This window comes from Gastrolobium bilobum, unplaced genomic scaffold (assembly GCF_033153095.1).
Source record: "Gastrolobium bilobum isolate Gb01-03AN ecotype WA unplaced genomic scaffold, APGP_CSIRO_Gbil_v1 utg8601, whole genome shotgun sequence".
Taxonomy (NCBI): Eukaryota; Viridiplantae; Streptophyta; class Magnoliopsida; order Fabales; family Fabaceae; genus Gastrolobium; species Gastrolobium bilobum.
The window spans coordinates 13,554-41,360 of NW_026900070.1; the positions used below are offsets into that span (position 1 = coordinate 13,554).

Here is a 27,807-nt window from a genome sequence, read left to right on the forward strand (position 1 = left end):
AAATTATTTGTTAATCTCTTAACCGGTGCAATCAAGATAAAATTTATTACATCATAAGTGTGTACGAAAGTGGTTAAAAAATATAGCCTTAAATCCAGTGATTTTTTAATTAGTTAACATTGAGTCACATAAGAAGACTCTCACTGAGTTTTCACTTATCTGATCAATTGGTATAGTTAATAGTATCTTGAAATTCTCATTTCTCTGAGACTGTGTTACTTAACAATATTTGATATATTTGACATTAAAGAAAAATTTACATTGACTTAGAAAAAAAATACTAAAATTTCAAAAAAAAAAAAACAAACTAACTAAATGAAGCCCAGGAATTACTGCCACTATTTCTGAGAAAAACAGTTAATATAAAAAACTATAAAATGATATGGGAATCAGTGAAAAAGGAGCTTATATAAATTTATATAGATTAGCAAATGAATTGAATAATGAAGAAATAAACTGTAAATTTATTTAGTTTTATTATATAATATTACTATATAAATTGCTATGCATTTGTCACCAGCAACTCGAATGAATTTAATAGTGAATTTACACTTTAAAAAAAGCTGCTTATATAAAACTATATAGATTAATAAATGAATTCAATAGTGAAGAAATGTTGTTACCATAAAAAAAAAAGTGTGAACTTGTTTGTCCACAAAAAAAAAATATTACTTTACAAATTGCTATTCGTTTTGTCACCGGCCATTTAAATGGTTGGTCCACGGATTTTAAACGATTCCAGATTTAGCGAATAATTTGACATTCGCAAAAAATAGGAAGGATTGATTCCCATGAGAACTGAGTTCTCTTCGTTGAACTCATTTAAGGGAGAAAATTTCGTATAGGAGGTTGAAGATGAATTTGTAATGTGTAAAATAACTAATATTTCCCTGTGCATTATAAATATATTATTCGAAATTTGTCTTATTTACTTATAGGGAAATAATTATTTTATCTTATCTTGCATAAGATAATTATATAATGTAACAGAGACAAAATAGTGAGATTCATTATTTTTTCTTTTTTCTTTTAAAAAATAGTGAACTACACTATCTTATCTCTGTTGCATGAGAGAATTATCTGATGCAATATGAGATAAATAGATCCCTTACCTATAAGGAAAAAATGTTTGCCCCGATGTGTCATTTTAAATATTAACCGTTGATTTTCATTAATCAATGGTTATAATTTATTTGATCAAATTTATTAATTAATTAATAATTCGCAATAAATTATAAATATTGATTAACAAAAATCAACGATTAAGATATAAAATAACACAAAATTATATTTTTTTAAAAAGATAAATATTTTCCTCGCCAAAAAATAATGGACAATCACCTCACAAGGAAAATTGTTCTAGGCCTTTGAAGTCTTTTTTTTTCTCTCCTTTTTCCTCTTATGTGAGATTTTTTTTGGAAATTATCCCTTCGATAATCCCATTCTTTAAACCTTGTTTTTTACATCTCCTTCATTTTCTCCACTTCTAACTTCTTATTCGTTATTTATGGAAAACACCTATGAATTCTTACATATATCAGATTTGATTATTATCTCACATGAAAGGAAATATTGTAAGGAAATAAATAAATTAAGATAATAATAATTTCAGAAAAAATAAAATAAAAATGATGACAATTATAAAAAAATAACGTGGTTTAGAAAAAGTAATTGAAAGTATCAGGAAATATAAAATATAATATCAAGTGTTGACATAGCTTTCTCAATGTAAATTTATCATATTTTTAAAAAATTGACCTTTTAATATTCAATCAATGATTTATATTTATGCAAACAAGAATGTGATTGACATAAATCTCAAAAATCAAAATTGATATTTACTCATTTAGAAGTCCAATTATGTTACGAAATATTCGTAATTCTATAAATAAGGCAACTAATTATAACTATTTATAGACAGACGTACAACACGGTAAAAAAATTAAAATATTATCATTTTAAGAAATAATTATGAATATATAGTTATTTTGGAATTATTTATAAATTTATTATACTAATTCACGTTTAAATTAGGTGTGATCATTCACACCTAAGTTAGGTGTGACTCACAAGACATTCACGCCTAATTTAGACATGACTGATTTGGTGTTGACAAGTGGCATAAAAAAGTCAACTTATGAATTGTAAATTTTTGAAAAGCTATAACTTTTGACCTATTTATCCAAATTAGGTAAACAAAAATTTTAATTCCATAAAAATTTTCGAGATCTACGCAATGACACCTCATTTGACATATTTTATATCTAACAAATACAGTTCAAATTTGCAATAATGGTATTATAAGAGCGTGTAAACCTAGAAGCCCTCCAAGTTCTGGGTTTGTGATTTAATATAAAAAAATAAATAAAGATTTGATTTGTGATTAAAATTAAAAAAATAATTTTTTTTAATTTTTAATATAAAAAATAAATAAAGATTTGGTTTGTGATTTAAATTAAAAAAAAATCTAAGAAATTATTATTAATAAGGAAAATAAAATAAAGATTTGATTTGTGATTTAAACTCAAAAATCATTTTGAAAAATCTGTATTAATAAAGGAAATAATTAAATAAATATTCTAAATCTCTAAGGAAGAAAGATTTTATTTTTAAAAACCATTCAGAGGGCTATAAGCTTCTAACGAATCCAGCCATAAAGACCCAACCATTATTTCGTATAAGAGGCGTTTCCAAACTTTAGAATTCATGATTTGATTTCAGGTTTAGTTTTCTTTTCTTATACCCATTACTCCCTTTCTTATTTTTATTTTTTATTCTTAGGCATACATAATTTAAATGTCTTTAAAGAAAAAAGTCATAATACAGAAGGACGTAACTTACTATACGGTTTGATAAAAGTCATAAAAAAGTTACATTTTTTTAAATTATTTTTTATTATATTTCTGTATCTTACGATTCGATATGATTTACAATACGAAAAATCAGTCAAATGATACACGATACATATTGCGATTCAATAACCTTGTATACTTGTACCAAAAAAAAAAAAAACCTTGTATACTATTTTTTTTAAACACTTGGCAGAAAGTATATATTTTAATATGACATTAAGTATCCTTATTTATAGATGGACTAATTCACTTTGGTGCCATCTTTATAGTACCATTGTTGCAAATTTAAACTGTGTTTGTGAAAGATAAAATATGTCAAATGAGATGTCGTTGCGTAAATCTCGAAAAGTTATGTGAAATCAATTTTTTTTTACCTGATTCGGATACCCGAGTCAAAAGTTATAGTTTTTTGAAATTTTACGGTTAAGCTGTTAACATTTTGTGCCACATGTTAACACCAGACGAGTCACGAGTAAATTAGGCGTGAATGGCGTGCGAGTCACGCCTAACTTAGGCGTGAATGGTCACGTCTAATTTGGGCGTGAATGAGTGTAGTATATTCGTATTTTTTTTTTGTAAATTAGTATATTCGTATTTAGGTTCAAAACAACAACTTATTGATAATTATTTATTAAAAAAATAATATTTTAAATTTTTTTTGCCTACAAACATAATTAATTTACAAATTAAATTATTATTAAATAGTCATTACTCTTTTTCTGAAATTGATTATAGAAGCATTGCGCTGGTTAAAAAGTAACATAAATGCCGCTAAAAATAAGGCAATTATGTTACAAAAATATTCGTAATTCTATAAATAAGGCAAATAATTATAACTATTTATAGACAGACATAAAAACACAATTAATTTATAAATTAATTTTGTTTTAAAAAATTGATTATAGAAGCGGTTAAAAAGTAACGTAAATGCAGCTAAAAATATCACGAATGTCTTAACCACAGTTATTATGTTAAAACATAAGGGTCAATTCGTTAAGACTTAAGAGTGTATTCTTTCACGTGTTGTTTAATATGATCATATTTATGATCTAACAATTAATGGATAAATTAATTTATTTATAAGTGATTAGGATTCTTTCACATTATATAATCAAGTCAAATAACAAGACAAATCTCAAATGGAACATGTGAAGCTATAAATATGCAAAATCATTATTAATTAATCATGTTGACAATTTTGGACATGGGTATTCATAGAAAATTAATATGTTGTACACTGTACATTCATTTCAAATGTAATGATAATTATTATTTATGCATGGGGAATGATCCTGCCCTCGTTTTGTTTTTCTAATACACAAAATACCAAAATAGTCTCTGATATGATTCGCAGATTATTGAAATTGAACTTGGACCATTTGAAGAGGTAAAGGGAACAATAAAGAATTTAAAAATTTTCAAGTCAAAAAAAACTTTCCCCATGCAGTGATATAGAATTGATAAGTTCATAATTTAGAACGTTTTATGTTATTCGTAATTGAAATTTTCATAACTATGTTATTTTGCTTCTTTTTTTTTACTTTATATTATCTGCCCTGATTTATTAGGATCCTAAGGGGCGTTTGTTACAAGGATTTATTTAGATTTTTGGAAAAGTGATGTTAAGTATCCTATTTATTCATATTTGATATAAAAGTTGTGAATTTTTTTCAAAGAATTTGATTTTCCTAACGTTATGATTTGTGAACAGTTTTTAAAGCAAAAATGTTATCCAAAAATATCATGAGAATTCTAGAGAGAAAGAAAAATATTTTGGCCTCAACACCAAGTAAGCGAGGTGATGGCGCTACTAGTCCAAATTAGAGCCGGCAAAATCGGCTCGGCTCGGCGGGTCAACCCGCCCAACCAGCCAAATGAAGTGGGACAGACTGAGTTTTTTAACCCATCTTAAAAGCGGGGCGGACTCATTTTTTGGCAGGTTGATGGCGGGCATAGGCGGGCTGAGGCGAGTCAGTGTAAAATAGGCTCGAGGCCAACCCGCCCAATCCGCCAAACGGGACGGGACAGACTGACTCATTTTTTGGCGGGTTGATGGCGGGGTGGGACGGAGCGGGGCGGGCCGCCCACTTTGCCACCTCTAGTCCAAATCTTCAAACAATATATTCTTCCCTCATCAATAGAGCGAGCAGATCAGTTTTTAAAATCGTTTTGTGTCATTAATAGAGTGATGAGTGGAGGTGGTGGTAATGGTGACGATGACATCGTGGTGGTGAGGGATGGTGATGACGGCACTAGTGGTACGATGACGGCGGCGACGACAGTCGTGTCGGGATGATGGTGGTGGTGATGATGGTAGGGGTGGAGAGTGATTGAGAGAGATAAATGTTTCTCATTTTGTGTCCGGAAACAAAAAAACAGAAATTTTCTGTTTTTTTTTCTGTTCCCCAGCACAAAAATTAAACCGGTTCATCCCGAGAACAAAAAACTAAACCGGTTTTACCACACGAGTTTCCTATCCATTTCTATTCTCGGGAACAGAAATTAAAAAAGAATTGATTCCGGAAAGGTTGTCATGCACACTCTAATAATATTTGACAATTAATCAAAAAATTTGAGTTAATCTTCCTAATAATATTTCGATTTTTTTATAGCCAATAATATTTTGATTTATTAAATAAAATTTTAATCACATTTTTGAAAAATTTATTTTTTTAAAATAGGGTAGGATATTGTAACAACCAATTTATGTTATTACCAATCAATTCACCGTTAGATCGATTACGTTGATCCAACGATTATGTTTATTTTCATCTTTGTATGATTATAATTCTCAATATTTTACGTAAAAACATTAAATATGAGAAATCATAACCATATAAAGGTAAAAATAAATATAAAGTATTAAATATAAAAAATCATAACCATATAAAGTTGAAAATAAATATAATTGTTCGATCAACCTAATCGATGTAACAGTATAATTAATTGATAATAATATTGATAAGAAGGGTAATGAATTGTTACGATATTCTTTCTTTTCTCATGTACGTCCCATAAACTCATTCACCTTCCACCTTCATGAGTGATTACTGTTGAGTAAAAGGTTATATTCTTGGTTGGTAACGGTAGAAAAAGAGGACCCCAAGTTTATTATTAACTTTAGTAGAGGTGTCGGTGGTCACAGGAAAAAAAAAAGAAGAAGAGAAAAAGGGAGTTGCTTTGCTTTGTAAATGGCAAGCAACGCAACGGCCTTATGACACAAACAAAAAACAGAGACTCAGAGAGAGAGAGAGCATCTAACTCTAAGCATTGAACACCTGTGACTCTTGTGAGCTCTGTGACCCTCTATTCCTCTTCGTGATTCCCACCTTTGTTAACGTAAAAAACCCAACTTTATACCCTTTAGCCAAGAGGGGTCCCCTTGAAAAAGACGCCAACCTCTCATTATTCAATTCGGTGACTGTAGCCAGGTGTCCATGTGAACTTCCCTTTACTATCTCTTTTCTTTCTCTCTCTCTCTAACACGTACATACATTTCACAAACTCCACAATATATCTATATCTATATCTATATCTATATATATAAAGGATCATTATGAAGATAGGTTCGCTCTCTTATTTCTTCTCTCTTCTTCTTCTTCTTCATTAGTTCATTCACACTTCTGGGACCAAAAGGGGTTACTTTCCAGATCCGAGGTCGAGGAGCTCCTTCGGCCATGAAGATGGAGCTTGGGTACAAGAATCACCATCACTACTCTTACAGAGGAGCAACACTTGTTACACTTTCCTTGCTGCTTTTCCCACTTGTGTTTTTTACCACTTTCACCCATGCCTCATCTTCTTCTATGTACCCCGCGGTAAGTTGTTTCTCTTCATTTGTGTTACATAACTTTACTAGCTTCATTTTTTTTTCGCTCCTGGATTGTTTTTCCCATTTCCAATTTGGTGGGACTGGGGAAAATGCCGTTATGGTTTTTTTTGTTTTCTTTTCCCTTGAACTTTTTCATCTGTCTGTTTTTTTAATCATTGTTCATGGAGCTGAAAGCTCTACTGTTTGTACTTTTTGGTGTATTATTTGTTGTTTTTTTATTTTCCTTTTTATTTGCTGATTGTCAGTCATCTTTTGAGTTGCATACTGAAGTTTATTTCAGAAGTTTGATTTTTTTTTATTTTTTTTATTTTGGGGGGGTTGGTGATTGCAGAAACTCGTGGGTTCAGGTTCAGTTTTAGTATTTGAAAAGAATTAAGAAAAAAAAATTGAAGTTGCTGACGTTTAGATTTCTTCCATATGGTGAACGTATTGGCAGGTTGAAAGCAGTTACATGTAGGTTTAATGGAATAATTAATGGATTCAATTGGCTGGGTTTGGTTAGTTAGACTTATCTAACTAATTGATGAGGCTATTAATTGTAGATCAGAGGTTTCAGAACACGCGTTACTCATTTTGGTGAGGCGGTTACATGTTAGAAATTTGAGCAAATCCAAATAAAAAATAGAAAATATTTAGTAAATTATTATTTGAGTGAAAAATATAAAATTGTGTCTACTCATCACAATGAGTAATGGAAGGATTTACTGATTTCATCCGATACTACTAAATTTTCGTAATGCTCGGTTTGTCTCTAGGAAAGCTTCTTTCACAATAAAGTTGTTATTTGTTAAGTGTGTGGATTCGTTGCATTTTATTCTCATGGGTATGTTACTGTTTACTTTATTTACCTTGTAAGTTGTAAGAGTCCCTTAATTCCTATTATCTATAATTTTTTATGCCACTAGAATGCTCATCATATCAGAGATGAACCAGAATCCAGATGTTCATGCTGCCCAGTTCCTAGTTTTATTATTATTATTATTATTTTCTTGTTTATTGGCTTCCCGTGCCTATAACTTACAAATTTCTTTATGTAGGAATGGAATCCTATTAAACCTAGGCACTCACGTATCCTCAAGAGTGCTGTGCAACGAGAAACTGTAAGAGTTAATTGAGCACTGTATACATTTTCAGTTGGCTTTTACTGGCTTGTGTTAGTTAGCAGTAGCTGTTCATTTTATACATTTTATTAAATTTTTTATTATTTTTTCCTTGTGTAGCCCACATCACAGCTTTCTGAACTATGGACTCCTCTGGAAAAGCATGGATGGAAACCTTGTGCTGAATCTAGAAAGAAGCCAAGTGAGTGATATTAATACCACTTACTTTATAGTTTGTTGTATCTTTGAGAACACAGGACATTTTGGTATATCTAACGGTTTATTTAATCTTTCGGTGATTGGTACTTGAATTAAAGCAGCATTACCAGAGAAGTCCGAGGGATACATCCAGGTATTTCTTGATGGAGGTTTGAACCAGCAAAGGATGGGGGTAGGTATTTAAAGACTGTTAATTAGATCATAATTTTTTTAATTAGATGTATAATTTGTACTAAGTGTTTATTTATTTTGTGTAGATATGTGATGCTGTTGCTGTTGCAAAGATACTGAATGCAACTCTTGTGATCCCGTACCTTGAATTGAATCCTGTATGGCGCGACTCAAGGCAATTGCTGAAACCATCTTTTCATTTTGTTGCATTTTCTTTTTGTCCCATGGATTGTGCGTGATGCAGTCTTCTGATGTTGCTTATTTTTCTCTTCAGCTCCTTCATGGATATATTTGATGTGGATCACTTCATTGATGTATTGAAGGATGATATTTCTATAGTTAAAGAGCTGCCTGAAGAGTACTCCTGGAGCACAAGGGAGTACTATGCCACTGCCATTCGAGATACCAGAATCAAGGCTGCACCTGTGCATGCATCAGCCTTCTGGTATCTAGAAAATGTTTTGCCTGTCCTGGAGAGGTTGGTAGTTACCCGAATCTGTTACTTCAAATGCTAATGAATGACTTGGATGTTCAGGACCAATTATTTTAACAATAGTTGTTTCAATGATTAAGTAGACATTTATATTCATAATTGCAACTACTTCAGCATTTGCTATGTAACATTATCAAACAGAGAACCACTGCTGAACAATGTTCTGAACAAGGTAGTTGAAATTGAGATCTTACCTAGGAGGTGGGAGGCGGGCACATAAATTATGTGATCATAACACAAATTGTAAGATCCTACCTGCATATAAAATAACATATATAAGAAACATAAACTTACAATCACAGCTAACTGACACAGACACACACACACACACAGATATATATATATATATATATATATATATATATATATATATATAACCTTACAATCACAACTAACATTTAGTTAAACTTGAATTGAAAATGTTAAGAAGTATATTGAACCCAGCTGACATGAATCACCATAGATGACCTAGCCAACATGAACTACTGACCACCCAGAACTAGATTGAACCACCACTCACAACCCAGCCAACATCAAACCAGCAGCCAAGCAGATCAAGAGGGAGCTGGATTGAAGCTACCATGCAACCAATGTTGAACCACCATTCAACTATTCAAAGCCATCAAGTTGAAATGGTAGAAGACGAAACAGGGCTTGTAGGTGTCATAAATTTTGGTGGCTCTTGTTTTTTTTTTTTAGAAAAACAGGTTAGCACGGTGGGAAAATCCAATCCCATCTATCCTATGCCTAAATATGATGATCCAACGTGGCCTCACCAGATTGTATTTTTGGGTGTGATCAGGATCATCGGATGTGGCAAAGATTGTAGAATTGTGAGATCTCAACGTGTGAACGTGAGTATGTCACAATACTGTTCTCTGACATAGCTTAAAGCTACGTTATCAAATTCTGATTACAACCTGGTTTGAATACAAAAGAAGCAAATCCAAATGCACAATAAAACCTTTATCATCAACCCTCAACCCCAATCCTAACCCCCAAAATGATGGCCTTTTTGACATCAACTGAGCTACTTACTTGAATATATTATTTTCTTTCAGTTGTAAAATTTGGGGGGAAATAATGTCACATGGATCAAATGATATATGAAAATTCTTAATCTTTTCCCTTGTGAGGATTCGACCATGTCATGAAAATCTTTTCCGTGCAGTGAACCCAAGCATTCTCCAATGCTACTCTTCATATTTAAATTGATGCTTATTGCAAATTCCAAGGATGTTACGATGTTGGGAACATTGCCTTTTTGCCATTGGGTATATTTTCACAATGTAAAATAGTCTCTGCTGCTCTGTTATGAAGATATGACTGGGTCTAACGTGTATATTTTGCTGATGCCATCATTGTATATTCTCTATGAATTATGAACTTCTAATATCCTGGTACGTTTTATTTGGTGCAGTTATGGTATTGCTGCAATCTCTCCATTTTCTCATCGTCTGACTTTTGACAACTTGCCTATGGATATCCAACACCTCCGCTGTAAAGTCAACTTTCAAGCTTTAGTCTTTGTTCCTCATATCAGAACACTTGGAGATGCTCTTATCAGCCGTCTTCGCTATCCTCAAGGCTCTGCTGAGGAAATGGGCTCCAACCACCTTCAAGAAATCACTGGTGCAGGTGATAGTAAAACTGCAGGGAAATTTGTTGTTCTACACCTCCGATTTGATAAGGTATTGCTCTTTTTTCATTTATTGATAACCATCTATCAAGTCAAGGTTCTCTGCTTGTTTCTTTTATTTTGGTGGTGCAACTATCTGTACATTATGAGAGTGCTTGTGTTGATCCCACTTGGCAGACCTAGTATTGCTTATCAGAGGGGAAAAGGTAAATATTACAGGAATAATATGTATTGTCTACGTGTAAGTCACAATATGTAAATTGGTAGAGTCATGAATGAGAATTATTTTTAGTTCGATATAGGATATAAGATTTGAATGAAAGTTACACCATGGTGTGGGATCGATTGCTTCAAATTTTCATTTATCCTTTTATTTGTGGAGCATTCACTATGTTTCTCAGTTTTTACATGCATACATGTGTAAATTTTGAATTTAGGATTATAAAATGTTTTTTGGCAGGATATGGCAGCACATTCAGCCTGTGATTTTGGTGGGGGGAAAGCTGAAAAATTTGCTCTTGCAAAGTATAGACAGGTGATTTGGCAGGGAAGGGTTCTTAATTCCCAATTCACTGATGAAGAGTTGAGGAGTCAGGGTCGTTGCCCAATGACTCCAGAAGAGATTGGATTGTTGCTAGCAGCTATGGGATTTGACAACAGCACCCGTTTATATCTTGCCTCTCACAAGGTTTAACAATGTTTAGTTTGACATAGTAGTGACTCGTTCATTTCCATTAGTGCTTGGCATTTTCTAAAATTGGGAAAATGATTTTGTTTTCCCTCTTTTTTTTTTTAAGTGAAGTAGTTGTCTTTTCCAGGTCTATGGTGGAGAAGCAAGGATTTCAACTTTGAGGCAATTATTTCCTCTGATGGAAGACAAAAAGAGCCTTGCTTCATCTTATGAACGTTCTCAGATAAAGGGAAAAGCTTCTCTATTAGCTGCAGTTGATTACTATGTTGGCATGCATAGTGACATCTTCATCTCTGCTTCCCCAGGAAACATGCACAATGCATTGGTGAGTTGTGCTAGATGCTTTTTAGATTACTCTTTAATGGATTTTTTTACCTGATTATGGCTTGAAGAATATGCTGTGCTATGATATTGCTTCTCACGTTAGTCTAGCAATGATGATGGACTCAGACTTATCTATTCCATTTATTTCATCAATAAATTTTGAACGTTCATATTGATTACGAGGTGCCTTTTGGCCCAGGGACATTAATAAATTTGTCCTTCGATTACTTAAAACAAACTTTAACTGTTCGAATAACAGGTATTTGTGATCGATATAAATGTGACATTGGGGAATACTGATTACGTTAACGAAGTCTTTTGTTTTGAAAATTTAAATAAATATCATCACAATATGTTTTTATGAATTTTAGTAAAGTTGTTGAAAGACGGTTGAATTGAATTATAGCTGATGATCAATGTTTTGATGAATGATAGGTTGGACACCGAACATACTTGAACTTGAAGACTATAAGGCCAAACATGGCATTGATGGGTCAACTATTCCTGAATAAAACCATTGAGTGGTCAGAGTTCCAGCAAGCAGTGGTTGAAGGTCATCAAAATAGACAAGGTCAACTCAGACTGAGAAAGCCCAAACAGTCCGTATACACATATCCTGTTCCTGATTGCATGTGTCAAGCTTAATATACTTAAAATATTGTTCACGAATGAGTAGCCACTATATGTTATAGTTCAGTGTCTTATTATTTGACATTTGTATCTGGTGAATAAAAGTATTTAAACTCCACTTATTCATATGGGGTTTTGTTATGATGTTCTTGATAAGAGTGCTTGAGAGTTGTGTTGTGTGGGAGATGTATTTATGAGATGATGGCATTCTTAGCAGGAACAGTTATTATTTATAATTCAATAACAGGAGCCGTATTGTTACTTATCATTCAAACATTCTAAATCATGGGTTATCTTGTAGTTACATAAAATTCTGTAGTTGCCGATTTGATACAATCTAATCATCGAAGAAACTTTACTTTTCCATCTATCGTTGAAACAGCAAAAATAATGAAATGATATGACAACATTAGCTCCGAGACCTTTTAAGAAGGGGTGTAAGACACAGGAAATGATAAATAATATATACAGCTTCTTACAGATGGGAAAGTGGTTCTAAGTCAGCAGTGAACTGGACTTGGGACAATGAGCCTTTAAACAAGTAACAAGTTAAATTCACTGATGACTAGATGTCCCACTTGGAGGAACTACAATCTTACTTGTCATTCACATCTGCACCATTTGGAGATCCATTTCCACCCTGGCATGCAGCCATTTCTTTTGCCTCTCGAGATGTCACAGTGTCAACCTCCTCATCAATGGGAAGGGTCCTCTTTGATCCGTCCAATGCAACACCCAGAACTATATTATCTTCAAGAACAGGTCTAGATGCATGAGGCTGTGCAGCAGGTTTCCTTTCCCCTTGCTGTTTTGTTGGCATATTCATAGAAAGTCCACCAGCATTGTCAGCATTGCTAGTTGATGAGGAGGAAACTACACTGTCAATGTTCGGCTTAATGTTTTTAATGGTCTGACCCTTGGATTGTTTGACATTGATGTCCTTCTGGGTTGAATTATCTACCACCAAACCAGTTTCTTTGGAGTTGGAAGAAGACATTTCTGGCACCTCCACATTTGCCTTGTTTGAATCTGATTGTGGCTTGTTTTCACCCACTTCAGGATCGGGTTTGGGTGTTATAACAGTCTTAGAGTTTCCATTTGCATCAGAATTAGATGTCACAACTTTGGTGTCCACCTCATGGTCATCTTGAGTTCCTCTAACCTTGGTGTCTGGTCCTCCCATTGGTTCAACCTTTGCATCTGTCTTGGTGTCGAGTTTGGTTCGCGCAGTTGTCTTGTTATCTTGATCAACACCTGGTCGTGCTGATCGACTTTTCATCTTATCATCTGCATTGATCTTGTAAGGCGATTCAATCATTAATAATGGACGCTTAGATACTGTTCCAGCACCACTAAATGTGGAATCTGCATATGGTATGTTATCCAAGTCAGCATCACTGTATATTTTCTGCAGGGTACGGACTGGTGTTGCAAGTCGGGCCCGGTGATGGCCGATAACTCTAAGAAGATCCAATAGTATAGTTTCCTATTTTTCAGAATCCAATAGGTGGAAAACCAGCTTAATCCATGATCAATATCACAAAATAAGAGGAAATCCTATAGATCAAAAACTAGTTTATGAAATGTTTATCTGACACAGTGGTTAAATGCATTAGCAGACAGTGTCATATCCAACAAACAAGTTTCTAGAACAATATAAACTGCTATCCAAAATTAGGATTATTCAGATACATCATCATAATACTTGAAAGAAACTGGCCTGAGATCATTTTTTATTTTTTTATTTAATTTTCTAAGAAGATTTCAAAAGAGAGATCGAGCCTGGAGCAGTACTAAAGTTGCTCCTTAGCGACCGAGAGATCACAGGTTCTAATTCAAATTCAGGACACAGCCACTGTGTAATGATGCAAAGGTAAGGCTACATACAAGGACTTCTCTTATCCCTATTCTCACAAGTCGGGGTTTCATGTGGAGTGATTGAAAGGGTTGATTGCAAGGCTCAACAGAGAGGGTATGGAAGGGGGTCTGTCACCTAATTATTCATGAGTTTCTATTCAAATTAACTTATCAGGAATTCTCAAACTTTTGAAAGAGCTTTGCAAGTGAAGTTATTGTTTTATTTAATTATTGACTGTCTATCAAGAGTTTACAACAGCTCTTGAATTGTCATTTGCAAATCATGACTGTGTGAGGGTAGCTGACATGAAGTGGTATATTCTAGATAAATAAGGAAGTATTCATACCTTAACACACAAATATTCTTCAAAATGTGAGGTCTTAACAAAACAAGACACCAGAATCTGTGAAAATCATAGAAAAAGAAAAACATTATATTTTATACGTAAGTATATACTATCATACAATAATAAATAGATATAAATATGGGCAACAGTTCAGTTTGATCATAATTGACGAAAGTTCCAAGCATATGCAAATCTAATTGAAACAACAAAAAGGGAAGGTACAGTTACAACTTTTAAGCTGTACATCTGCACAAGTGGAGATAGATGCACATATAGGCAGCTATAAGTTTATTCAGTTTCCTCTACTATAAAGATAGGATAAACTGTTCATATGTGTACTATAAGTCCTATAAAGAACTTTTATAATAGTTAAGACATAAACCATATACACTATCAACTTATCTGGTTTAAGTATTCATTAACTATTTTAGAGATGAAAATGTTGAATCTACCCTAATTTGGGCAGTGAAAACAATATTAACAAAAATATCCTAAGTATTTAATAATGATATTCACAATGTAACCTCAAATAAATTAAAATTAATCTAAATATAAAACATAAAAGGAGGAAGAAAGCCAAAATTTCATAGAGAAAATGATTGCTGCTCTTTTGTCAATTTTTATTTAGCTGTATCACCAATGAAACCCAGGGGTATTATATTTAAAGCATAGCTAAAGAAAGCACTTGAAGTTGGACCACAGATTAGAAAAAATGCAAAACACGATTTTGTCCTTCTTGAACTGGAAGTTACCCGAATCTAATAAAACAAACTACAGAATGAATTTTTCCTCAATATATTGTTTATGGTACAATGATTTACTGTGGCTAACAACTTATTTGAAGGATTTAAAAAGAATAAAATCTTATTTAAGATCCCTGTCAATTAGCACAGAATCACTGATTTGCAAGATACTCTAACCATTTCATACTAACCAAAAGAGCCTGATTTTCAGGATTGATATTGTCCAAAAACACTCTCCTGTGCAACCTCTGCTGCTCAACTTGAGGATTTTTGGCTAATACTTTCCGCATGTCAGCAACAATGTTCTGCAGAAGTATAAAACCATTTGTCACGGGGAAAATTACCATAAAAAGCTCAATATTGGTGAAAAGCAAGTTATACATAAACAACAAAACCATTGCTCACATTAATCTTATTTACATCCAAATGACTAATGGCTAGGTGAGTTTTGATTCGCCAATGTGTTTTTTGACTGAGGTTCCGCACAACATTCACTGTAAATTTGTGGTTTGGAATGTGTACAGCTTCACGATCTTCACCTCTTATAATTGTTGGTGACCACCAGCCAACATGCTGCATTGCAAGAAAACATCAACGCCCAAAAGAACACTACAAAGAGATCTCAAAAGCAATACACTGTATTTTGGAATTTCCTTCTGTAAGTTATTATATGAAAAACATATGGTACATATTTAATACAAAATTTTCACATTCAATAGTTAATAGGTGAAATTTAACACACCTCCACAGTACCGGAAACCTCATATCCTTCAATATTGGTTTGAATCCATTCATTAACCACAAAAGGCCGAGTTGCATGAATCATGGCGCTTGAAAGGAAGTTTGTAAATATCTAAACAGATAAAATTTAACATCAATATGTGCTACAATATCATTGCTACCACCACAATACAAAGGAATTGGCATGATTACAAGAAAAATGTATCCCACACCTCACGACCAGCAAGAGTCAACAAAACTGTCCCAAGACCTCCTGCAGTAACCCATTTCTGGGTAGAGAAGCCCAGCAATTCCATAAACAATGAAACGGCAGCAATCCATACTGCAGAATAAACAGCTTTGCCCGCAAATTGGAATCCCATCTGACAAAAACAGACAATTTATGATATCTTTGAAATTGAACCACAACTAATAACCAAGGAATACAATGAAATCCAGGTTTTTTACAATTATTATCTTCAATACATTGCAGTTGCCAAGCTACTGGACTTCCACAAATGATATATTGTCTAAAATACATACACAGCTATAATGAATTCTTTTATCCCATACACATGAATAAGATATAGCCGTCACACATTCAAGTGCTCCCAGTTCTACATATTTTTCTGTAAATAAAAATTAATCTAGCGGATTGTTAATCTTCACTGTGTAAAACAAATTGATAGTGGGAAATCCAAAATGTGAAACATTGCACACCATTATATAGCTGGGCAGCTATATTGCCTATCTAATGTTACCTGGTGATTGTTGGGAAATCAAGCCTCAACAGAATCATAATAGCAATTAAACTTATGACAGCCAAAGGGTAATACATGGATTTGATAGTATATTTATCATGTTTGAACTTCATGCTAGATTATAACGTCAGTTGCCAATACATAAAGGTAAGATACAAACATTTCTTGTCTCATTTGCATCAGCGCTCTCTGCTAAGAATTTCTGTGCTTGTTGAATTACACTGCATAAGAGAATTGCACAATTAGTTTATGGTAGCCCAACTTAATAAGCAATGTAAATTGGAACCAAAGATCAGATTAAAGTATTCAAGCAGGACACAACATTGATGTATCTTGACAAATATACAGTTGAATGGTACAATAATGCTAACAAAAAAACAGTGAGACAATAAATAGGCATGGCAACACAATTTGTCATAAAATAGAAAATCAGACGATTTCTCTCCTAAAAGATGAAGAAAAACCCAAAGAGCTAAAGTAATTTGGTGCATCATTAAGTTACGTGACCAAATCATTCATCAGTTTCAATAGATCATATGAAATTAAGGAAATAGGCACACCTTGATAAACAATAGGTGAAAGCTAGTACAGTTGACAATGATCTTATGAAATTCAAAAGCCGTTCCTTAACAACCTGGCCAGTTGCTGAGGGTAGAATTACCGGCTCCAATGCTCTGCAATCAGCTAACAATTCAGTATGTTGAGAATAGATGCATCAGAGAAAGATATAATGTATTCATCATCTGATAAAGTAATTATTTCATAACAGTGAAACCTGCAAATAAGCATTGCTCCAGTCCATAACAGCAATGGCTGAAGGTAAGAAGTTACTACATAATGAGTGGTACTTTTTTTCCAACTATTATCACTCCTCTGCAGAATACAGCGTGCAAAATTAGACTCGGGTACTAATAGCATTGGATCAGTTAACACAGAGATGAAAAATAATATAACTGCAACGTTACTTGAAAAAACAGTTTCCTTGTCTGAAACATTAATGGACCAACACCCCATACTGCAAAAATGATAATGCCAACTGCAGGAATCAACTTTACAATGGCAGGACTACTTTGTAAAACATTACAAGACCTGCAAAAGCAACACATAAGTTTATAACAACAAAAAATATAAATAGAGCACTTAATTTGTACACTTGCTAGCTGCAAATCGGAAAACTTACCTTGCCAGTGCCGTAGCAACCACCTTAACAGCAGGCAGCTCACTTGGCGGGCCTGGTACTAAAAAACAATGGCACTTAAAAGAGCGGGATTTGCAAGACAATGTATGAGTTGGCTTGTTTATATGACGAAGAAGTTGAAATCCCCTGCAGCCCTGTTTCATGAACAGCAATTGTCTCACAGTACTTTCTAATGAAAAGAAAATGGCCATGCAATTTCTTTAATATTGGAAAGGCATTATTTTTTCCGCTTATCATTGCTAGTATCTAAACATTCAACCATCAATAAATCCAGCCACACAAGGAGCACATTAACATTATTGCCTGACAATATTGCAGACACTAGCAGAATTCTAATGAATGAGTCATTTTAAAAAAATATTATAAAATTTATGCTACACACAAAACCGTGAGCTGTTTGGTGTGTTATGGATCAAAATCACATTGGTAGAAGATTTCCTAAGACGAGTAAATGATACAAGACAAGAAATTGCATAGAATCAAAATTAGACAGTACCAAGAAGTCCATTATTTAAAGAAAATGGGCACAGAAGTATTTCATGCTAAAGTTTCACAACAATGACAAAAAAATATTTTGGCACACCAATTAGACGTTGAGTAAACAGTAAGGAACAAGACGATATCACCATATTTTAAGAACATACCAAAATAGGATATGAAGGACCTGCTTTCAATAAATGTAACTTGCCTCTTCCCGTTACCCTCTGTAATCCATAAAGTGATATGAAAGTGAGAACAGAGTAAAAAATATTGAAACTTGCACAAATGAATACATAACTAAAGAGAATTCATGTACCGAATGTTTATTGCAGCTCAGGTTCCTGCAAAGTCCCAATCCATGGGACAGCTGCAGGGAACCAGGAAGAGCCATTATTTTATCAAGAGAAGGTCTCACTAGGAGCTCAAGAATGTATAAATACAGTATTGCAGACTTTGACACAATTCAACACAGTCAATACAGATGAAGTGATGCAGATAGACTTTCACAATCTTCCAACTGAAATGCCTGCGGTTAAACCGATATTAACTATGTGAGCATCAAAAGGTTAAGGATATCAAACATGTACATTTTTCTGAGCTTTAATTCCACAAAAAAAAAAAAAAAAAAAAGAAGCAGCAAAAAGTTCCAGAATGACTGAAACCAGCTCTTGATGGGAGGCATCACAACACATAAGATAGAAACCTACATCTCTGACTCTCTCTAACATCTGGGGGAGGTTGAAGTATAGAAATTTTGGGCTAAATAAAAACTGTTTCAATTGCACCACCATCTAACTTATAGCATCAAAACCCCCTCACACCTTAAAATTTCAAGTTAGCCCTGAATTCTTATCTACCAAATGGAACAGTTTCAACCAAAAAACACTAATTTTTTATTTTTTATTTTAAACTTGATAGCCCCTTCGCAAAAATATATCTCAACATCGGTTTGAGAATCAAAACGACACAAAAAAGCCTGAATTTGCTGCTTAAATCAGGTTATAGACAAAGAAGCACATGAAAAAAATTGAGGAAAGGGGGAAGATTATTAAACAAATAAGTTGGGGGAAATGAGATATGCATAAAAAAGATTTGAAATTTGGAAAGTTTGGAGAATTGGGTGGTTACCTCTGATGGAGAAGGAGGAGCAGGTGGGTCAGAGGATTCTCTCTCAGAGCTTCCAACCCAATGACTTTTTTTTTTTTTTTTGTCTACCTCTAATTTCACGAGGCGCAGCGCCAACGAACGCAACAGAAAACAACGTAAATGGATTTTGTATAAATTCTGTTTCTATCTTATCAAATTAGTTGGAGTACTGTTAATAAAGGGGTAGATTATTCAAATTATCCAACACGATCATCAGAATCTCAATAAGAGTGAAAGATAAATGTTATTTAATATTCTGATCAATGCTATTTTAAAATAATAGAGCAGAAAAATGATAAATAGAATATTCTCTTTTAATAAATAATCATCCATAAAACATTCTATTGAAAAAAAATAAATTATTTTCCCTACTATTTATTCTGCCTACTTTTTTCTATCACCTTTCAACGCTGTTAGATTAGAATATCAAGAGAGAAAGATAAATATTAATTAAGATTCTGATCTAATGATATTTTAAAGTGGTAGGCAAAAATAGACAGAAAAAATAATAGGTAAAATAACCTATAAAAAAATTATGTTTAATTTCTTGTGAGCCCGACCAAAAAAGAATAAATAATCATCCATTTGTGCTCCAGAAATTATTTTTGTTGTCATGTCAGCCACCGATTCATTTTCCACGTGTCCTTTCATGCTTCTCCAATGCCTCTACACTATTAACTTATTGGTGCTACTGTTGCACTCAAGATTCAGTACATCTCACCAATAAAAATATTACATCTCACCAATAAAAATATTACATATCAGTTAAATTTTTTTTTTCTGTCAAATTTTTTCTTTTTCCCTATAATGTATAATTCTCTCATTAATAAAATGCATTGAATCTTGATACAATAGTAATACCAAAAATTTATTCAACTTATTGGTACTTAGCTTCCTTCTATTTTGGCACAGACCAGAGAGAGCCACTTCGAAGATGACATGCAATACCCATTTAGATTCTAGTTTTTTTTTTTTTTGGTTCCTGTAGTTTCAATTCATTATAGTATTGGTCTTTTTTTTATGAATTATCAGGCTTTTGGGTTTATTGTACACATTCATAAAAATTTATGGAGTTTATTTTTTTTCTTTTTCTTTAGCTTAATATACTTTTTATGTGTATTTATTTTCTACAACATAAGAAATAATAAACTCTTAGCCTTTATAACTTTCAATTATTAAGTTTTTGGTTTCTAAAGGATTAATACTCAGAAAAAATATATTTAGATACTCAGAAAAAATAAATTATGAAGATTAAAGTTCAAATTGGGTAAAAATATAAGGAATAATTATTTATTTTAATCTTTATTTTAGCAAACACCCTTCTATATATCTTTTTCAATCATTAAGGTGATTTATTAATTAAAAAGTAGAGTTTTATAAGTTAAACAGATGGATTTTGTAAGTTACGAAATTAGAATGAAGTTTCTAAAGGAATTACTATTATTATTATTATTATTATTATTATTATTATTTGTAAATACAAGTTTAGGTTTGTGTTGACATATCAAAAGCTATTATTAAGCCCAACAACAACGAATATACAAGCTAAAACAAATCAATAACATATACAATCTAAGGAAATGTTCATGCTTCAAGCTGCATGAGTTTTTTTTCCTTCTGAAAATCTAAGATATACACATCACATCCATCTTTCAAATCTATTACCTAATGCAACTAACTGTTGAGCTCCTTAAATGGCGACCTTATATCAGAAAAGGTTTCAGGTTTCTTTACCCCAGTGGGAGAATGCATTATCATATTCTCTTTTACAAGCAATTCATCATCCTTTTTCAAATTCATTCCTAGATAATCATTCTCTAAAGCCTGCATTATGCTTGTGAATATATCCATTAGTTGAGTGTCTGCAGTAGTGCACTCACACATTTTATCACCCAATCCCAGAACAAAACCCAACAAGTTGTCCCTTTCTGATGACAATCTTGTAGCATTTTCAAGCAAATTTCTATTCTCCATCTTGAGGTTTTGAAGCAAAACATCTGAGCCTCTGAGCTTATTCTCCATTTGATCTGTCAACTCCTTTATTTTTAACTGTTTTGCATCCATTTCCGCTTCAATATCCAATGCAAGGTGTTTTGGTTGGCACCTGTTTTCCTCCTGCAATTTCAGTTTCTGTTCTATATCATGGATATAAGTATCAAGTTCCACTATCATCAACTTCTTCTCTTCTATTTCAAGAGCAGCTAGAACCTCAGCTGCTGTGATCATATCACAAGCTTCTTGGATATGATTGATTTCAGCCTTTTTCTCAGCAATATGTGAAGAAAAAGGGGTCAAGGAGCTAGTGAACTGTTGTTCCGTTGAAGTCACCTGCTGCATGAGTTCATCTATTCTCATGTTTTTTCCCTTTATAAACTGCATAGGATTCTCTTCAAGTTCATTGGTTCTTTCCAAATTGCTTTTTGCAATCCCAGTACTTTCAAATTCTCTTCTAAATGATTCTTGTTCCAGCCAAAGAACCTCTTTCTGGAGCTCATCTAAGATCTTGTCCTTGTCCTCTATGATCTGGAGATATCTCACTTCACCAGTCTCAGAGGACACAGCTGTTTCTTCCCCTCTTACTGGAACTGAAGCTTGTGTGTCCCTTGCCTTCAGTTCTTGTTCCAGTAGAAAAACTTGTTGCAGCAAATAATCTATTCTATTCTCTTTCTCTTCCAACTTATAAACCAAGGTATCTTTCTCTTGTTCGAGGCTTTCACTAAAATCTACTTGTGCAAGGAGTGAATTTTCCAATTCTTTACGCATTGCAAGATTTTCTTCAACATCATTCCTCAAACGTTCAACAAATGACTTCCATATTTGCAATTCAAATTCCATTTCACTTCTTTCACATATTTTCTCATCCAATTCAATGTTTGCCCTGCCTAGAGCATCATAAGCTTCCTCAAGTTGTTCTTTTAAGTCATTTTGCAGAGAATGCTGCAATTCCTTGGCGAGTCCATAGGATTCAACCTGGCTCATTAAACATGATGCATTCTCACGTTCTTCATTGATGTCTTTCTGGGCACTGATCAAAGCATCATCTTTCATCTCCAACTGCTTCATCAGTTGAAAACACTTTTCTTTTCTTTCTTTGTTGATAACATCCATCTCGTCTTGATCATTGGAAAGTTTCATTTGGGCCTCGGAAATTCCCAGTTTTAACACTAGCAGCATCACAGACATCTCCTCATTCAGCAACATCATCTCAGCAGACAAAGAATGAGAACATTCCAACTCCATCTTGAGCTCTTCTACCTCTGCAGCTTTAGCTTCCAACTCAGACCGACAGCTATTGAAGGCTCCAGTCAATTTTTCTAACTGAAAGCTCCATTCAGCTTGTCTAGCCTTAAAAATTGAGACACACTCTCTTTGAGATTGTTCCAAATCTCTGAGATTGGACCGCAATATTGACAAAGAATATGAAGTTCCTGCTTCTTGAATTCGAGCTTCCTTGAGTCTTTTGAGGGACTTCCGTAACTCATGATTTTCTTGCTCAAGCTTCTCAATTGAGTATTTTGATTCTTTATAATATGCTTCTTTTGTTTTCAGTGAATATCTAACATCTCCAATATTGTAGTCCCGCTGAGAGTTTAAGTATTCATCTGTTTCTCCTAATTCTTTGAATGCTTTTAGAATTTTCTCTATTTCCAAACACTTCTCTTTTGCAACTGAAAGGCAACCTTTCAGGCTTTCAATCTCTTGTCTATACACATGCATCTGTTGTTCTTGTTTCTCCACTTTCTCATTTGCCTCTTCTAGCGCCAATACTAACCTTCTTTTTTCATCTTCCCACTTTTTAAACTTCTCATCACAATGTGCTCCAAGTTTATCATTTGCAGCACTGAGATGTTTGGTGATGGACTCATTATTATTCAAATTCCCGTTGAGATGTTCATGCATCTGTTTTGCATCATTGATTCCATCTGCCTTTTGAAGTAGTTCTTGATCCAGCTTCTCAACTTTGGAGATAGCTTCCTGTATCTGATTGACCTGTGCATCATGGGATTTGTTCAAATTCTGAAGTGAATCTGTTTTGCCTCTTAGTTCTTCTACGTTGAGTTTCTCAATTTCAGCTTTAGCCTCATCCAACTCTTCATCATTATTATCCATTGCTTTGTATTTTACATATATAACATCAAGAAAACCTGTTTGCCAACAGTACATAAAAGTAAAAGACGAAGAGAGTTACATTACCCCAGGCCAAAATCAAGACAAAACGTAAAAATATTGCGGTTTGCAGATAAAGAGGAAGAGATTAGAGTAGGAACACAAGTTGGCATTTCAGTTGACTTCGGTTATTTCATCATATAAATCCCTGTAGTTCCAAATGTTGGAGGTTAAGGAACATCATTTGAAACGGAATTTGAGGAACATAATACTGATATTTCATCATTTTAGAGTACTTCCTAGGAAAACTAATATGATTTATCGTGGGAGTCAAAGAAATTCATATCATTTTCAGGTCATTAGAATACACCCCATGAAATGTTGCTGCTCTCCAAGGCCTTGTAAAACTTTACATTAGGACCTATAAATTGTGGATGTTACATACACACGTTGCTTGGTTCGCTTAAGCATAGGAAGAGGAACACATTCCCAACGTTTATGAGAAAGAATTACGATATTATCAATGCAACATAAAACCTGTCATTAGAAGCTAATACAATATCAAATGTAATTACCCCTTCAGGGTTGATAGATTCAGCCTTAACATAGTGCAACCTTCATTTTATGCTCGTTTCCTATGTCTAATTTATCTGTTTACATAGATGACATGGTACCCTCTTAATTAAAATGCAATACGTGAGGTTTCATTTTTCGTTTCAATTGTTTAGATTTCATTTTACATGCCATTGAACCATATATTCAACATTAAACCATGGTTACAATACAATACAATAGCATGGCCCAAAATGTTTCAACATGTTAACCAAACAAATTTAAGAAAAAATAAAAATACAAGTTAAACCCAGAAACTGACCTGAGTTGGAGGAGCAAAGTGTTGGGTGAAAAAGGTGAAATGTAAATCGGAGAAGGAGAGAAATGGGAAGGTATTGAACTCTGAATTACGTTTCATAACCAAAAATAGACCCCAAGATCTTGTACTAACCGCTTTCTTAATCACAAAACGAAAAGTTAGTTTAAGGTAATCATATGGTTTTTGAAATGAAAAACTAGCCGTTGGATTATGCTGGCGTCAGATTTTTCCCAGGCCCAACCCAAAACCTCTCATTTGTTCGGCTATTAGTTTTTCTGGGCCCAAATTATTAGCATGAGTAAATCTAGGTCTTCACTTTGGTATTCTTTCTAAAAAAAAGACTACTATAGTATTTAAATAAGTTTCTAATTTTTTTATATAAATAATTTTTATTCATAAGTTTGTAACTTTTTAGTTAATCTTGTAAGTTTTATATCATGCTGAAGAGTAAATTGTGGAAAACAAAATTAATTGGGTTTATGTTGATATATTATATGATGCCGGAAATAACTATTCTTATAATCTAGTTCGCAAAATGGTGGTGAAATATGAGGTCTCATATAAAAAGTGGCAAAATGGATAACTCGTTCGGTCCCGAAAACCCGTTTATATATTAAAAATGTAATTTGTTTGTCAAAAATTACATTCTCCGTAAATGTAAAGGGTATTAAATAAGAGTTTGGTGTTTGTTATTTTTTTTTTTTTGGAAATTACGGTGTTTGTTATTTTAAATGACATAAGTTATGTCATTTTAGGAGAGAGATAGACACAAAAAATAGAAATCATGAGAGAGAAAGTGACAGTAATTTCTGTGTCTGTATCTCTCTTAAAATGACATAACTTTCTGTCATTTAAAATGACAAACATTTTTCCCATTAAATAAAGGCAAAATACATATATATAAAAAAGTGGAAAAAATGTTTGTCATTTTAAATGACACAAAGTTATATCATTTTTAATGAAACTACGTCGTTTTAGTAAGTTTTTACATTCTCTCTCCTCAATTTTCATTTTATTTCTAATTTTATAAATTAGAAAACATGACAAAACACACCAAATTGACGTAGTTTCATTAAAAATGACACAAAGTTGTGTCATTTAAAATGACAAACACTAAACCCTTAGTATATATGCCGTTAAGACTTAAATCTTCTCATGATATTGCATCTTAAATACCCTAACATGCCACGGTAACTGAGTGAGTGTGTGATCTTTTATGTATTTATTTATGGTTAACTTAAAACTTGGATAATTAAAAATTAATCCCCGTGTAATCAACCTATTTTTTATAAAACAAAATTAATCATGAATGATAGGCTACAAAATAAAATTTCTAACATATAGTACCTAAAATTCTCCGAGAATCAGAAGCAAAGAGCGATATAGCTGTCGAATAACTGAAGAGTTTGAAGCCTTTCTAAATTTTCCAGCAGAGAATTGATAAGCCAGGATGAAATAGACGTGGACAGCAGATAGATGATAGTGCCCAAACAGAGAAACCCAATACCATGTGCTGGCACTTCCACTCTTCTACAGCTACACGTTGCGGCTATGTGTCTAATTTGTACACTGTATTACATACTTTGATCTATTCACTTAACCCAAGTTGTAATAAAATGTGACTCCCTTAATTAGTACTGGACCCCACACACATACACACTCTCACTGCCTCTTCATACTCCCTTTTGGCTGCGTTAACCCTATTCTCTTGTAGCCAGGCGTGCTCTTCAATTTTGTCGTTTGTAAATTCATCAATCATCAACCTTCCTTTCTACCTTTTCTGTATTTTAATGGATTTTCACTGTTCTTAGTGTCCTTCAGCTACTGGAAAATCTACCATCTATTATGATACAGCTGTCTCCTCTTGTATAATATACTTATTTAGAGGCTTTCGTTTCATATCATCCACATAATTAGCAGATAAACAGGAACTAGTATGTGTTGTCTCAACTTAATTAATGACATATAATTGGAAAGAGAAGGTCAACCTCTCTTCTTAATTCACTCAATTTATGACATATATATAAAAGAATATATTTTTCTTACGTTGTTAGAAATGAGTTATTTTATGTTAGTGAAATAAAATTAAGGAAAAAATATTTCTGCAGTTACTGCAGATAAGTTATCTGCATTTATTTTTAAAACGACGTCGTTTTGATATTAAAATCTTAAAAAATTATAAATATAAAGACTATTATAACCCTGAAATAAATTAAAATTACAAAAGTACCATGATTTCGTCTCAAAATGACGTCGTATTGGACTTACTGCAGATAACTTATCTGCAGTAATTGCAGAAAAAGCGAACCCTAAAATTAAAAGAGAAATTCACAAATAATTGGATAGAAAAAATATAGAGGTGGGACCCATCTTTGTTATGTGTGTAGAAATTTGATTTATCTCATGTTGAATGAGATAAATATAACCCATATATAAATATATCAGAAAAAATATTTCTACAATTACTGTAGATAAGTTATCTGCATTTACTCCAAAAACGACGTCGTTTTGAGATTGAAAGATTAAATTTTTTATAATTATAAAGACTATAATAATCCTGAAATAAATTAAAATTATAAAAACACCATAATTTTCGCCTCAAAACGACGTCGTATTGGACTTACTGCAGATAACTTATCTGCAATGATTGCAGAAAAAGCGAACCCTAAATATATTAACTATTGGGTATGAGTCATACTTCGCATACTGATGAGGGCTATAGTATTGTTGTGAGCTATGATGCACGGACACGGACACGGGACACGGGACACGACACGACACGACACGCCGACACGTTAATTCTAAAAAATGTCATATTTGGACACGTTGGGACACGTTTTGATATTAAATAAATTTTTAATATATATAATATAATTTATATTTAAGACATATAAGAGTCCATAATAAGTCATATAACCAATCAAATATTTAAATTTCATAACATAAATATAAATATAAATAATTTTTCGTACTTTGTTAATTTTTCATGTCAAATTTCATAACAGAAAAAAATTAATTTATAAATTATTTCTTTTATATTTAGTTAACAAAATAAAATTAAGATTTAAAAAAAAAAAAAAAAACGTGTCCGAGCGTGTCCTAGCGTTGACTGCGTGTCCAAAAAAGTTGAATGCGTGTCCAAAAAACGTGTCGGAACGTGTCGGAGAGTTGACCGCGTGTCCCCAAATGTTGACCACGTGTCGGACGCGTGTCCGAGCGTGTCAGAGCGTGTCCGTGTCGGACACGTGTCCGACACGCAAAATTTTGTTTGATCAGCGTGTCCGTGCTTTAGTGGTTGTGAGCTTCTGATTTTTTGTAATTTTCTTTTTCATAGTAATTTGGATTTGGACCCATGAATAACTGCTTTTAGGGTTTTCTAAATTCTATTTATATTTTCTTGTAAACCGAGTTACTTATCACGAGTGTCGGTGAGGTGAATATAGTATAGACAAATTGAACGTAGCTTACATTAAATGAATCAGAATAAATATCTATGTGATTTTCTCTCTCCCTTTTTGTTTTTTGTTTTCAATTTATTTATGTGTGTTATGCGATTATCAATTTCCAACATTATCGAGGTGTATCATAATGGTGAAAGAGTAAGACTAGATTACTTAGCAGGGTAA

At 33.1% G+C, this 27,807-nt stretch overlaps 3 protein-coding genes across 4 annotated transcripts; 1 reads left to right on the plus strand and 2 right to left on the minus strand.

The window, feature by feature from the left end:
- Nucleotides 1–6,368: 6,368 nt before the first annotated feature.
- Nucleotides 6,369–12,218, plus strand: LOC133295204 (O-fucosyltransferase 39). 2 transcript variants are annotated; one of them, XM_061494003.1, is made up of 10 exons: nt 6,369–6,667; nt 7,722–7,784; nt 7,905–7,986; nt 8,105–8,175; nt 8,261–8,349; nt 8,449–8,652; nt 10,088–10,358; nt 10,767–10,994; nt 11,125–11,322; nt 11,757–12,218. In XM_061494003.1, exons 1-10 carry the CDS (start codon nt 6,530–6,532, stop codon nt 11,964–11,966), a joined length of 1,554 nt encoding a protein of 517 aa, XP_061349987.1. In that variant the 5' UTR covers nt 6,369–6,529; the 3' UTR covers nt 11,967–12,218. The 2 variants fall into 2 exon arrangements, with proteins under 2 accessions (XP_061349987.1, XP_061349986.1); XM_061494002.1 differs by having other exon boundaries at nt 6,370–6,670.
- Nucleotides 12,219–12,244: 26 nt separating this feature from the next.
- On the minus strand, nt 12,245–19,319 carry LOC133295203 (mechanosensitive ion channel protein 2, chloroplastic-like). Its single transcript, XM_061494001.1, has 14 exons — nt 19,186–19,319; nt 18,374–18,583; nt 18,222–18,281; nt 17,560–17,711; nt 17,345–17,468; nt 17,155–17,252; nt 16,940–17,053; nt 16,540–16,600; nt 15,852–16,001; nt 15,641–15,751; nt 15,304–15,471; nt 15,090–15,203; nt 14,156–14,212; nt 12,245–13,437 (listed from the first exon to the last, which is right to left on the minus strand). Exons 2-14 carry the CDS (start codon nt 18,446–18,448, stop codon nt 12,547–12,549), a joined length of 2,175 nt encoding a protein of 724 aa, XP_061349985.1. The 5' UTR covers nt 18,449–18,583; nt 19,186–19,319; the 3' UTR covers nt 12,245–12,546.
- Nucleotides 19,320–20,877: 1,558 nt separating this feature from the next.
- Nucleotides 20,878–23,313, minus strand: LOC133295201 (uncharacterized protein At4g38062-like). The gene has a single exon (XM_061493999.1). The coding sequence runs from the start codon at nt 23,311–23,313 to the stop codon at nt 20,878–20,880; it is 2,436 nt and encodes an 811-aa protein (XP_061349983.1).
- Nucleotides 23,314–27,807: the final 4,494 nt, after the last annotated feature.

What these genes read in the sequence shown, in the direction of transcription:
- LOC133295204 (XM_061494002.1), top strand. Translation starts at nt 6,530, where the DNA reads ATGAAGATGGAGCTTGGGTACAAGAATCACCATCACTACTCTTACAGA. An exon ending in TATATCTTGCCTCTCACAAG is followed by an intron (nt 10,995 to 11,124) that starts GTTTAACAATGT and finishes TGTCTTTTCCAG; the next exon opens with GTCTATGGTGGAGAAGCAAG. An exon ending in GAAACATGCACAATGCATTG is followed by an intron (nt 11,323 to 11,756) that starts GTGAGTTGTGCT and finishes GATGAATGATAG; the next exon opens with GTTGGACACCGAACATACTT.
- LOC133295203 (XM_061494001.1), bottom strand. Translation starts at nt 18,448, where the DNA reads ATGGCTCTTCCTGGTTCCCTGCAGCTGTCCCATGGATTGGGACTTTGC. An exon ending in GTCCTTCATATCCTATTTTG is followed by an intron (nt 17,712 to 18,221) that starts GTATGTTCTTAA and finishes TTCATGAAACAG; the next exon opens with GGCTGCAGGGGATTTCAACT. An exon ending in GTTGCTACGGCACTGGCAAG is followed by an intron (nt 17,469 to 17,559) that starts GTAAGTTTTCCG and finishes TTGCTTTTGCAG; the next exon opens with GTCTTGTAATGTTTTACAAA.
- LOC133295201 (XM_061493999.1), bottom strand. Translation starts at nt 23,313, where the DNA reads ATGGATAATAATGATGAAGAGTTGGATGAGGCTAAAGCTGAAATTGAG.